General features: G+C 36.2%; 1 protein-coding gene across 1 annotated transcript; it reads right to left on the reverse strand.

The window, feature by feature from the left end:
* Positions 1–607: 607 nt before the first annotated feature.
* Positions 608–12,223, reverse strand: rnf175 (ring finger protein 175). Its single transcript, XM_084392329.1, has 9 exons — positions 12,102–12,223; positions 8,012–8,049; positions 7,473–7,614; positions 5,632–5,786; positions 4,729–4,836; positions 2,779–2,899; positions 1,928–2,061; positions 1,596–1,697; positions 608–1,203 (listed from the first exon to the last, which is right to left on the reverse strand). Exons 1-9 carry the CDS (start codon positions 12,120–12,122, stop codon positions 1,083–1,085), a joined length of 942 nt encoding a protein of 313 aa, XP_084248455.1. The 5' UTR covers positions 12,123–12,223; the 3' UTR covers positions 608–1,082.
* Positions 12,224–12,859: the final 636 nt, after the last annotated feature.

Raw genomic sequence — 12,859 nt, forward strand, 5'->3', positions numbered from 1 at the left:
TACTTGAGACAAAACAATGGCACTGACATAGGACTGTGAGGCTTTGGGAGTGTTGATAAAAAGAGAGATCTACTCTGTGTTTTGATCATCGTTCTGAATCCCATCCGACCATAGTCTTTGACAAATGTGATTTTCTCAGATTTTTGTTTAATATGTTGTTTCTTTAATGAGACCTCCCCACATTCAAGTGTTGATATTTTTTGTTGATAATTTTTTAAAATGTTTTTTCTGTTTTGTTTAAAAGCAGAGGTTCTGTTCTTTCTTTTGATATATTGCATGTTCAGATATTTATACATAAAATATTCAGGGGGCCATAAACGTTTTGTGAAAATGATCAAAATCTCTGGCGCGGGGAATATTTTTTGAATGAATTTCAGCATAAAGATTTGACAGGGTTCCTGCAGGTTTCAGTTAGTCAAATTTAAGACCTTTTTAAGACATTTTAAGACCATAAAGATTGAAATTTAAGACCTACAAAGCATTGGCAAAAAAATATTCAAATCAAAGAATTCATTTTATTTCAATGAATGAATTCAGTAATTGAAAAAGCATTGAGAATAATTCATACCCTTTCTACTTAGCACAATCACGACAGACTCAAGTCATATCAGTAGCCACATAAAAATGGTTTAATTTTACACAGAGCAGGTCGCCTCATGGGGTTTAAACAAGATGGCCAGCTCAACATAAAATAAAAAATACTGAGTGCAGCTTTGGCAATCACCCCTCTAGTCTTCACGCTTACCGCAACAAAACCATAACCACTTAATATCCACACCATTACAATGCTAAACGATTAAACAAACAGACAGACAAAATGAGGCACGGTTTCGATTGATAGTTTCGAGTGATAAACAGCAGCTTTAGAGGGGCTTCTGTACGTCTTTGATTGATGTATCAACGTAGGTCACTTCTGAAAGAGTTGTGTGTATCTGAACAAGTCTGTTTCCATATGTCTAATGATTTTAAAAAGCAAAATAAGCAGCTGTCTGATTTATATTATAAAGTGTAAAATTTACAAATAAATATTCAAAAAGGTCAACACATGCACAGTTTTAAACCGAATCGAATACTGTAGGGGTTTATTCAAGTCCAAGTGAAAAGTTTATTCCGTGCACGATTCCAATTATGATGGGTTGCCAGGCGACCAGGTACCTCAACCAATCCAGAAGTTGTCCATATAAAACATGTGTTCTCTCCCAGCTGATGTGGAGATGTAAGGCGTAAATATGGTTATTAAAAAACTTTTAGTGTGTATTTTGGTTTAATTCATCTTCAGTACACTTTACACTGTAAAAAAAAGTTACCCAATTTTTTTTATGCTTATTTTAACATTAAGAATATAAAAAATGCATATACTGTAGTACAAAGTTTTATCCCAGATAATGTAGTTTTCTCGCAATTGCGAGTTTTTATATTGCAATTCTGAGGGGAAAAAAAAGTCAGAATTGCAGGATAAAGTCACAATTAACTATTTCATTTTCTATTCAGTGGTGGAAACGAACTTCCATCGTTCTAGGAATTTGGTCATTATTTAATTGAATGTCATGCATGTAAATTGACCAATGGCCACTTTTAACAAAATTCAAGGATACGGGTTATTCATCATCTTTTTGAGGTCCACCTTCTCATTGCAGTATGGACACGTCTGCTTTTTTCCCACAATGCACCAGCCACGAATACAGAATTCATGAAATCTGTTGACCATAGGAAGTTAAGGATAATTTGACTGAACAAAGAAAGGTTTGCAGAAACTTTACTTCATGTTTCCTCATATAATAAATAGGAAAAAAAAAATCAAGTTCTTGAAACATCAATAAATATCAATAAATTAAATAAAAACACATTTTTTCCACATAACAACAAAACTTCTTGTTTTCTGTTAAGAAAAACATTACAGGCAAGGTTTAGGGGAAATGAAGGATACATGTGGTTACAGGAGAGCTGGTAGGTGTCCTCAATGATGCCTTCCTCATCTATGTCCACAAAAATCTTCTGACCACACACGGCACAAATGTCATCACTAAGGTTTCGGGATGGCATACCACCTATGTTATAGTACTGAAGGCGGCAGACAGAAAAGAAACCAGGTAAAAGAGTTACTGGGAGAATGAACAAAAACCTTTACTAAGATATAAAAAATATATTTTTTAATTGAAATGTTCGCAAATAATACTGCAGGATATCTGAGAATAAATTGAAGGGTTTAAAGCCGTGTGTCCACCAAAGGCGCTCTTCTGAAAACGCCTTGCACTTTTTCAGTTGAGACGCTTTGGTTGATATGATACGGAATATGCGTGGAAGTGTTATTACTATTAATAATATCTGATTTCACAGATAGTTTGTACCTAAATATAAAAATGTTGATACAATGCAAAGTACTTGTTGTAAATGATTTTGTTCCATTGTTGTGCTGGTTGTTGTCGTCTGTTATCCTTGTACAAGCAGGACGTGGCGGTTGGTTGATGTGGGATTTGTCCCGCCCCTCCTCCACTGTAATTGGATGGCTAGGTAAAAAGTGAGAGTGATGAGCCTCTGTTTTACCCAAAGTTTAACATTCTTCCACTCTCAGCATCCGGAAAAAAACAGCAAGCACTCAGCGCGAAATAGATGCTCAGCACCATGTCACGCTGCTACCGTATTTAAATAAGCGCCAATCCCATTGAAAAAAAAATGTAAAAGAATACGGACAAAAACGCTTCGGTGGACACACGGCCAAAGAGTTAATATGAGAATGTCTGGACATTGACGTATAGAAACTGATGTATATGTATTTACCCCTATAGTGGATGCCATGTAGTCTGAGCAGATTTCAGCAAAGTCACGTCCCATTACCCCATAGTACAGACCATAGAAAAGCATGATAACACCTACATCCATCGAGTCCTCTGCTTTAATCCTGAAAAAAACAAAAAAAACATTTACTTGGTCATATCCCAATTTCAACTTTAATTGAAATAATTGTGCAGCCCTTAAAGATTTAAAAACATATTTCAACCATAACTTGTACAATCAATTGTCTATATAAATATTCTTAGAATGGCAATCAGCCTAGCATGCACATCCCCTGAAACATATGTCAACAAAGAAGTACTGTATGCATCCATTTCTTTTCACACTCACAATTTCAATACCTTTTTCGGACGGGACTAGTTTTCAAAACTACATTTGAATTACAGTTCTTATCATTCGACGTCTGTGATTTCATGTATCGATTCGGATGGGACAAACATCTCTGTGTTTATTAGAGAGATTTCTAGATGTGCTCGTTATAGAAGCTCATCTGCTGTTCTTTCATGCATCACATATGACATCTATGTTTTTTAAATGTATTATTTATTGATATAATTTTTATTCATTATAAAAAACCCATTTAACCCTCTGGTGCTGTTCAGTCATTTTTGACCCAAAATCTTTGTGCGTTTTTATATATATATATATATATAATTTTTTACTTCATTGGAATAGTACAAAATTTGGTAAAGGTTTTGGCACTTGCTATGTGAAACCAAACGTTTCATCTAGTGGAAACCTTTGGTACTGCACCCAAACAAAATCTTACTAGTTTTTTGAGGTATCAACCTTAATTTTGGAACACAACTTGTTTAGATTTATGGCTTTGATTTTCTCACCGTTTTAGAGTAAAACATGTTTTGGAAATATATATTTATATTTAACATAAAAAAAATTAAAATTGCATTTGTGTGTATTTTTCATAATAATAACACTTTTTTATAGTTTCACTTTTTAAAATTTTCACTTCAGCAATACTCGGTCTTTATAATATTTAGACCAACCTTAAGTCTGTGCTTCAAAGCATTCAAGATTTACGACAGTTTAAGTTGGAAATTTCATTTTCAGGTCTATGCTCAAAAAGTGATTAACAGGTAATAAATGGATCATAACTATATAATTTAGTACTATAAAATCCCCTAAAAATACAAAATAAAACACATTATCGAACTAAAATACAGTACATTCATTTAATTGAAATAATAAAAAAACAATTCTGCCATTTTTGACCACCACATGAGCAGCACCAGAGGGTTGAGTAAACTTGACGAGTTTATAGAGGTGGCTGTTCATAATAAACTCACGACACATAAGCGAGCAGAGAAATCTAGACAAGTACCTTACTCTTACCTGACACCGCAATTTGGCTAAATTTTTTTATTGAATTTTTTCTTAGGATACCATCCATATGGCAATGAAATGAAAGCATGCCGAAGACTGGTGCGCAAACGGTAGCTCAGATAGGTAAAAAAAAAACACGAGGAGAAGACTTAGGATCATACAATATTGGCAATCACAGACATTCAGACCGGATTATATTTCCCAGAGGACTGTTGAGTTTGCTGAAAACAGTAGGTAATTTGCCCTGGAATTTTTACAGAGGTTGTGTGAGGAAAAACTCCGACTTGACAGATTCGGGTGGGATTAAAAATCGCAAAGTACGTCTGTGAAACACAAATGTCTCTACCGTCCCCCTGGAAACGTAGTGCCATCCGAATAGGGCTTAAGGGAGTAATTCCTTCTAATTAGAACGCCATTGTGTCAGCATTGCCATGGAAACAATGAACAGGGGGCGAACTAACTACTGACTCACTACTCAGACAGACAATTTCTCCTCCTTGGGATCCCTGTGCCCTGTGTTTGGGATTTTAGGATCTGAATGAAGGCACTGTTTCATTTCTGATCAAATATGTCAATGTTTTCAATGTTACGCACCTGAAAAAAACGTTGAATCCAAACATGGTAAACATGATGGCAAGATATCCTATAACACCCACAGCGTAGCTCAGCTTGTAAATGAGGAGGAACCACTTATACACCATCCTGCAGAAGTAAATGGCTTTTAGTTCATATTCTATATAACAATACACAGGCAACACATTCTACAAGGGGCACTACACGTCGTGTATTGCACTCATAAAACTCGCATAGCTGCTGCTTTTTTATATGAGACAATTGTATGTAAAGCAGTGCTTCTGAATCTGAAGGCCCTCCGTTTTCCAACACAATACAGTATCCGAAGCTGCATACACATGATATGTGTGCTGTAATTATGACAAACTGTTGATTGATATATTTAATTAACACTGTTAATTAATTTTATATAATGAATGAATGAATGAGCTATGATTCATTTTGTGATTGCAGAAGTTACATTCTGTATTCCAGAACTGTATTTTCTTCATTTAAAATAATAGTTGTAGAGGGAAAATAAAAAGAAATTCAGTTTATTTTTATTTTATGCATTCTTTTAGTATTGAAATATAAATGAATAATATATTAATATAAATACTTCAAATACTAAGTCATCCTGCTGCTCTTTTAGCTTATTTAAAAGAAACAATCATCCAAAAATGAAAAATCAATAATGAAAAAGTTTAACTTTCTATATGCTATGGAACCCAAATAAGAAATTTAGTAACCCAAAGACAACCCCTTTTTTGCTTAACAAATCTTTGAGTACAATATACTTTCATTGTATAAGAAAAGAACAGTGTGTCAAAACTTTTCTTTTTCTGACTAACAGAAGATAAAAAGCTATAGAACAGTCTGGAACAACATACAGGCAAGTAAATGATGACAAATGTCATTTTTTCTTAAAAAAACTGAAAGCATTACCGTGGCGTTCTGCAGGAGAGAGGCTTGCGTGTGGCTCTGAATATGACATAGCTGGTGATGACGGAGAACATGCCCCATGTGGACAGGAAACGCCACCAATAAAGCTTAATGGTGAAGTACAGAGGAACCACCCACATCTGCAATAGTGTGACCATCTACAAGACAAACAATATTAACAATATTCATTAACTACTTTATTTGTGCACATGGACCCTAAAATTCTGATTTTAATCGGACTATTAGCACAGGCGGAATAAAAAAAAGTTACATGTAATCACGTCAATCGGAATGAATTGGCCAAATCTGATTAAAATCCCATTCGGATTGTGCTTTAAACCTTTTCTAATCCGATCAAGAGGACCTATAAACACTTGATCGGATTGAAAACAAACTGATGAGGGGAAAGTACTACACATACGCAATGACTTAGAAATGGCGTAATGATGCATGAAACAAGCTGTTGAATGAAGTCATAAATGACTGAAATGAATTTTCCTTCAACTCATCGTCTGTGAAGTGGAGCGGGACAACGTCCCACCAGTCCTTGTTTTGGGATGCTCATCCACAGCCACTTTGTTTTGGGCGCGGGAAGTAGGGGTGTGCGATATTGACGAAAAAATATATCTCGATATTTTCTGGGATTTTCTGGAGAACGATTATTAGACGATATTTTGCTGAGTGTGTTTATTGTGTTGGTACTTTGGCAGGTTTAGGACTGTAGTGGACAGCCGACTCCGGAAGTTTTTGATATTCTTCATACTCTGCGTGGTGGTCAGTTCACAGCAGCGACAGAAATACACGAAAATATGTTTCAATTGATTTTTACCTAATATGGGCATTTTTACCTTTATAAAGGCATTTTTTTTAAACCTAATTATATGCATGCATCATCTTTTGTGTCAATTTCATAAATTTAATCAAATTCAATTTGATTGATGGCTGTGTTACCAATCAAATGAAATCAGTATCAACAAAATTCATCTTTGCAATATTGAATATTGATATATAAAATTATTTAAAACAAGAAAAGATACTTTAAATGTGAAATTGAAACCGTTCATTCACGGAGAGAAGCATTTGACTATCTTTATCTATCCTAGTCAACTGATTCGTTCAAAAAACTGATTCACTAAGCAAGGAAACACCGCCATGTGTGGCTTTGTTTTTAACTATTTTCGTAGGTGAAATAGAGCAAAAACAGGCAATATGGTGTCTAAAATGTAAGTCACTTAATATTAACTTCTTGTTTATTAAACTTGTATAAAATCAATCTCACATTTTATTTTATTCATTTTATTACTAAATGATATAAATAAAGACTAAATCACGCAGTGAAAGCGTGCACCCTAAATGCGCACCCGCACTAGTCTAATCTACAAGACTACATCACATAGAGTATGCATGCACTCTCTGGGTGTGTGTGAGGGATAGGCTATACTCGATAGTGTCAAATCGCACATCGTTAAAACAACAATTACGATATAAATCGCACACCCCGAGCAGGAAGGGGAGTTTTTACAGCTTGATAAAAAAAAAAAAAACGGCACAACACAATGGTTCATGTGCTCGTCGTCTCCTAATTAGGACCCAAAATAGGTAAATATTAAGTCAGCTCCTTAAAACAAAGAAAAGACGCAATGTAGAAGAATAGTAGGTGCACACAGCGGGAAACCCTCTATATTTGTGCATGTCAAAAAATCTATTCCAATTTGAGGCTTGTTACGTATAAACGCGCACATCAACCTGATTGCTTTATTTAGCATTCATGACAACACTACATCAATGGGAATAAACTAGTTCAGACTGAAACGAAAGAAGTCCATGTAAACGTAGGTACTTACGTTGTAGGATCTGCCGTGTCTTTGTTTCCACTGAACCAGGACAATCTGAGCAACCACTAGCGTGGCGATGAGAATCAGAACCATCTCGGCATGCATGGCCTCATGACCTCGATGCTTCACATGCAACCTCTCGTGCTGCATCCTGGAGTTACACACACATAAGAGTACAGACAAGTCAGAAATAATCAGAGAATCTTTATGCCATGAAACCAAAGACATAGATCAACACTCCTAAATTCACTGATTTCAAGAAAACAGATACAGAAAACTAGGTTGTGAAAGAGGTTCATTTTTGCAGGATCATACACGAGGCCAGACCTACTGAGGCCACTTGCACGACATTGCCAGTGTTCACTTATAACAATGACACACATGCCCCAGGAACTATTTTTACATAGATGGTGACAATCATAAGGCACTAAAAAAGACAGGTTGTGACAGTTTAGAAAAGTTGAACATCCTTTTACAACAACTTACACTTATGTCCATGATTATTCTAAGCAACAACCACTTAAAAAAGATTGCTCATGACTACTTACTTCCACGATTCTCTGTTAGACATTTTTAAAAGATCGTCCTGTGAAGAAAAAAATGGATTTAGAAAATACAAAAATAAGGTAACTGGCATGCTTTACAAAAACAACACTGAAATGCATCTTCTATTCTTGTACAATTACTAGGCTATGTGTGTAGTCTGTATGACCCTTCAAGTTAGTACAAGACCCCTGGTCTGGATTTATTTTGCCTCATGTGTTGATTTCAGTTACTATTAAAGAGTTAGTTCACCCAAAAATGAAAATTCTGTCAGTAATTACTCACCCTCATGTTGTTCCAACCCCGTAAGACCTTCGTTCATCTTCGGAACACAAAATTAAGATATTTTTTATTAAATCTGAGAGCTGGCTCACATCCTCCATAGGCTTCTAAGGGAATGAAACTTGCTGGCCCAGAAAAGTTATTAAAGAGATCGGTAATATAGTCCAAGTGACTACAGTGGCTCAATCTTAAGTTTATCAAGCGACGAGAATACTTTTTGTGCGCAAAAAACAACAAAAATAACGACTTTATTCCACTATTCATTTCCTTCTCTCTGGGCCTCGAGTCTTTTCACGTAGTGTTTTAGCGCAGCGCGTCTGTGTTGCACGTCACCACGTAGGCTCACTATTGGCCGACGCTTGTCATGTGTGTGATGCGTGTGACGTACAACACAGAAGCGCTGTGCAGTTATACTATGTGAAAAGACTCGAGGCCCAGAGAGAAGGAAATGAATAGTGGAATAAAGTTGTTATTTTTGTGTGTTTTTTTGCGCACAAAAAGTATTCTCGTCGCTTGATAAACTTAAAGGAGAACTCGGTAACTCTAGCGAACTCTAGTCACTTCTTCGCTGATTTTCTCTTTTGTTGTCGCATGTTTTCCCCACGAGCTCCCCCTACAGCTGTGGGGGGGCGTATATTTCACAACACAGTCGTAAAAAACTCACTTGCGGCGGCCTCCTCCCCCTCTCTACCACTGCTCATGTGCGTTTGTTTTGATCAGAGCAAGCCAACTGTATCGTGTGGAGCTATGTCTACCGAGGTGGGTAATCTGGTAATACATCATACATGCGTGTGTGTTTATGTCGAATTGCCGTAAAGCAATTTGTGTTTCACGCTCGTTCTCGTTCTAGTTCTCGCTTCTCACGAGACTTCCAATTTCTATCTTGCCGGGACGGTAGTGCCCAAGTTGCAAGGTTGGTTTTCCGCCTGGGAACGCTGGGGGGAGCGGGGAAAGTCACCAATATCACCAGAACAGGTTGTTTAACCATCCAAATGATTTCTAGACAGTTTTATTAAGTTAAAAAAGTTACCAAGTTCTCCTTTAATATTGAGCCACTGTAGTCACTTGGACTATATTAACGATGTCTTTAATAACTTTTTTGCGCCAGCAAGTTTCATTCCCTTAGGCCTATGGAGGAGTGAGACTGCTCTCAGATTTAATCAAAAATATCTTAATTTGTGTTCCGAAGATGAACGAAGGTCTTACGGGGTTGGAACAACATGAGGGTGAGTAATTACTGACAGAATTTTCATTTTTGGGTGAACTGACCCTTTAAACGCTATGCAGTCAGAACTCAGAAGTTTTCTAGAGAATCACATAATAGAGTGCAACAGTCGGGTTCCGGAAGCAGAAACCCCATTTGTTTTCTCCATGGGGGAATTGATTTTTAACCATTACTTTTAAATAGTTAGGCTAAAGACAGAACTACTGTGTGAGCTACAAGGTTGTTAATCAATAGTAAATGCTTTTGTTGAAGGCATTAACCTCCATTATAACTTATTTTTTATAGAATCATGTTTAACAGCAGAATTTCTGGTGAAAAAACTACATTACCCATGATTCTGCAGAGTAATCTCCACCAATCAGAGAATCACAACAAGCAAATGCCAAAAGAACAATTTAGCACCCACCCAACTCCCATGAAGCTGTTAATTACACATTCTTGTCTTTTTGAATGATGAAGTTTGTTACAATGTGATTCTCTTTATAGCTGGTTGGTTTGGTTCATGGGTGATAACTCTAAAACTAAGACTTTCTTAAAATCCCTTAAAAATACTTCCAGACCAAGGCCACTACAAAAGTGGGTGGACACTGGTGCACTCTACAAACAAAAGCATTTAACAGCAGAATGCAGCAAATGGGCCAATCAGAATCAAGTATTCGAGAGCAGGGGCGGACTTAAGCGGACGCTTGGGGCCCCATCAGATATTGGCAAAACATATTTGGCGAAGCTCTAGTGTGTTTGTGTTATGGAGATTCTATGACCCGCCGAATTATGTAACTGTAGTAGGTGCTGTAAAGAGCTAATCCTAATCCCAATCCTAATCCTAGCGTCACATGATTCTGTTGGTCACAGAATTTGACACAACACTGTCTGACTGTCTTACAACAGAGGTACTCACCTCAGAGAAGAAAGTGTTTACAGATACACCTTGTGTGTCATGTAGCCTAGTGTTTCATCTTGACTTCTCAAAACGATTTGTTTGTGTGCTTTTCCTGGACAAAACTGTATACACTCGCATGAATGTACACAGGAGTGCAACGACCGAAAAAATATTCGTTTAATAGATTACATTTTTGGTTTGTTTCTCAGCAAACCCTACCATGTGCCTTCAGAACACTTGGAATACGGGACGAGTTGCATGGGATTATTTATAACATGTTTGAATCTTTATTTAGTTCACAAATCACAGCCAAGTGCAAGCATGATTTCTTTCTTTTTATTTTATTTTATTTCTTATTTTGTGATAGGGAAAAAAAGGTAAAACGGCTTTAGAACCACATCAGGTCGATGATAAGTTGTGAAGGGGAAAATAAACTACGGTGACACTTTACAATAAGGTTCATTAGTTAACAACCTTAGTTAACATGAACAATACTCCTTCAGCATTTATTAATCTTAGTTAGCCTAATATTCATTTCAATATTTACTAATACGTTATTAAAATCAAAAGTTGTATTTGTTAACATTAGTTAACGCACTGTGAACTAACATGAACAAACCATGAACAGCTGTATTTTTATTAACTAACATTGATAAAGATTAATAAATACTGTAACAAATGTTTTTTCTCATTGCTAGTTCATGTTAGTAACTAATGTTAACTAATGAAGCTTATTGTAAAGTGTACTTAAACTACAAACTATGATTTAAAGAGAGACAGCAATATAAGGGTTACAAATGTAAAAGAGCACATAGCTGGTGTGTTGGGGACCCATACCTGGAATTTGCTTAGGGCCCCCCAAATCATTAAGTCCGCCCCTGTTCAAGAGATGTAATAATAATTGAAAGACTACATTTAATAGCTACATTTAAAAGTTGAATCACAAAAAGAAACCTGGTAAAATTGTACTGATTCCTTTATACCTTCACATATAACTACCCATACAGAGTGCATATAATCTGATGCTGGCATCTTATTCTGCATGTCATTGAGTGTGAGATAAACATGGCCATGCTTGTCCACACATCTCCATGACGAGTCAGCTGACTAGAAGAGAGCTTTTGTAGCTCTTGCAGTTAGCTGGACATTTATACAAACTACTGATCATACAACAGTGCCTTTCAAACCTCAAAGTCTTCATAACATAGCTCTCAATGTAACTTACAAAAAAAGGGTCAAACTGGCTTGCATTTACTCACAAACCAGACATGTCCACTTAAAGGTTGTGATGTATCCTTCTCACTACCCAGTGATTCACTTTTAATAAAACAGGAAGTGATAGGCAATGGATTTCTCATTACAGTAAGTATCACCGTGAATATCATAACCATATGTTTGCAACATAATCCACAAACGGATGTTCCTGCCACGTTTTTAAAGGCATTTTACTCGCAAGTTTGCTGAACAAACTAAACAAAACATTTCCCATAATAATCAACGGATCTATCTAACGTTACACTGCACGCGAGCGTGTTGATCAGATGTAAACAGATTCGTTCGTTACAATAGCAGGGTAACGTTACAAGCTAACCGCCGCGTCGCTGACAGTGCACACGACAGTTAGCCTATATACCAAAATATTAAGGCGAAACATCAGCGGTTTTAGTTGTCTGAGGACCATCTATATATGAAATACTGAATCCAGTACCTGGGGTTGCAGGTCAGCCATTATTAATATCGCTCTAGATTCCAGTCATCTATTAATGGCTCCGCTTCTACCGGCAGACATCATCATGCTCGTGTTCCATTCTAAACGAATCGTTCCGGTGAGTCGAATCTCTTCAATGAATCTTTTCATTGGCCGACTCATTTGTTTGAACCTGTCCTGAACCGTCTCTTTTGACCATGTTTTATACAGTCTATGTTTTTGACGAAGCAGGTCCTATTAAAACGTGCAAAAATGATTTCAGATAGGTTGCACAAATTAATTGTATTAGGCCTGTTGTTTTGTTTGTTATGGTTTGGATATTATTACGTTTTATTTTATTGAAACGTTTTGATATTTTACACAGCGGGAATTTAGGAGCACGAGATGTAATTCTGTATGTTTTACAATTTTTGAATAGTTTTTAACCGGATCTTTGAAGTGAACCGTTCAAAAGAACCGACGGACTTCCCGTAATGTGTTCATCATGACTACTAGGAGCTTATAATATGACAATATGATTTGAATTTGAAGTGTGTGCATTTGAATTATTTACAAGTGTAATCTAACAAAATAGAATTTTATGTGTCATTTTAAATAGTTCTGAATTTGATTTCTTTAAACGAATATTGAACATTTGAAATTTAACGAATTGAAATGTTTTCATGGCTGAATTTTATAGACATGTATTTTCAAACAGCTTTTTTGTTCTGAATTCTTAGACTGCAAATATTCAGTTTTAAAAAATACAGATTCAAGTT

This window comes from Rutilus rutilus (assembly GCF_951802725.1).
Source record: "Rutilus rutilus genome assembly, chromosome: 2".
NCBI lineage: Eukaryota > Metazoa > Chordata > Actinopteri > Cypriniformes > Leuciscidae > Rutilus > Rutilus rutilus.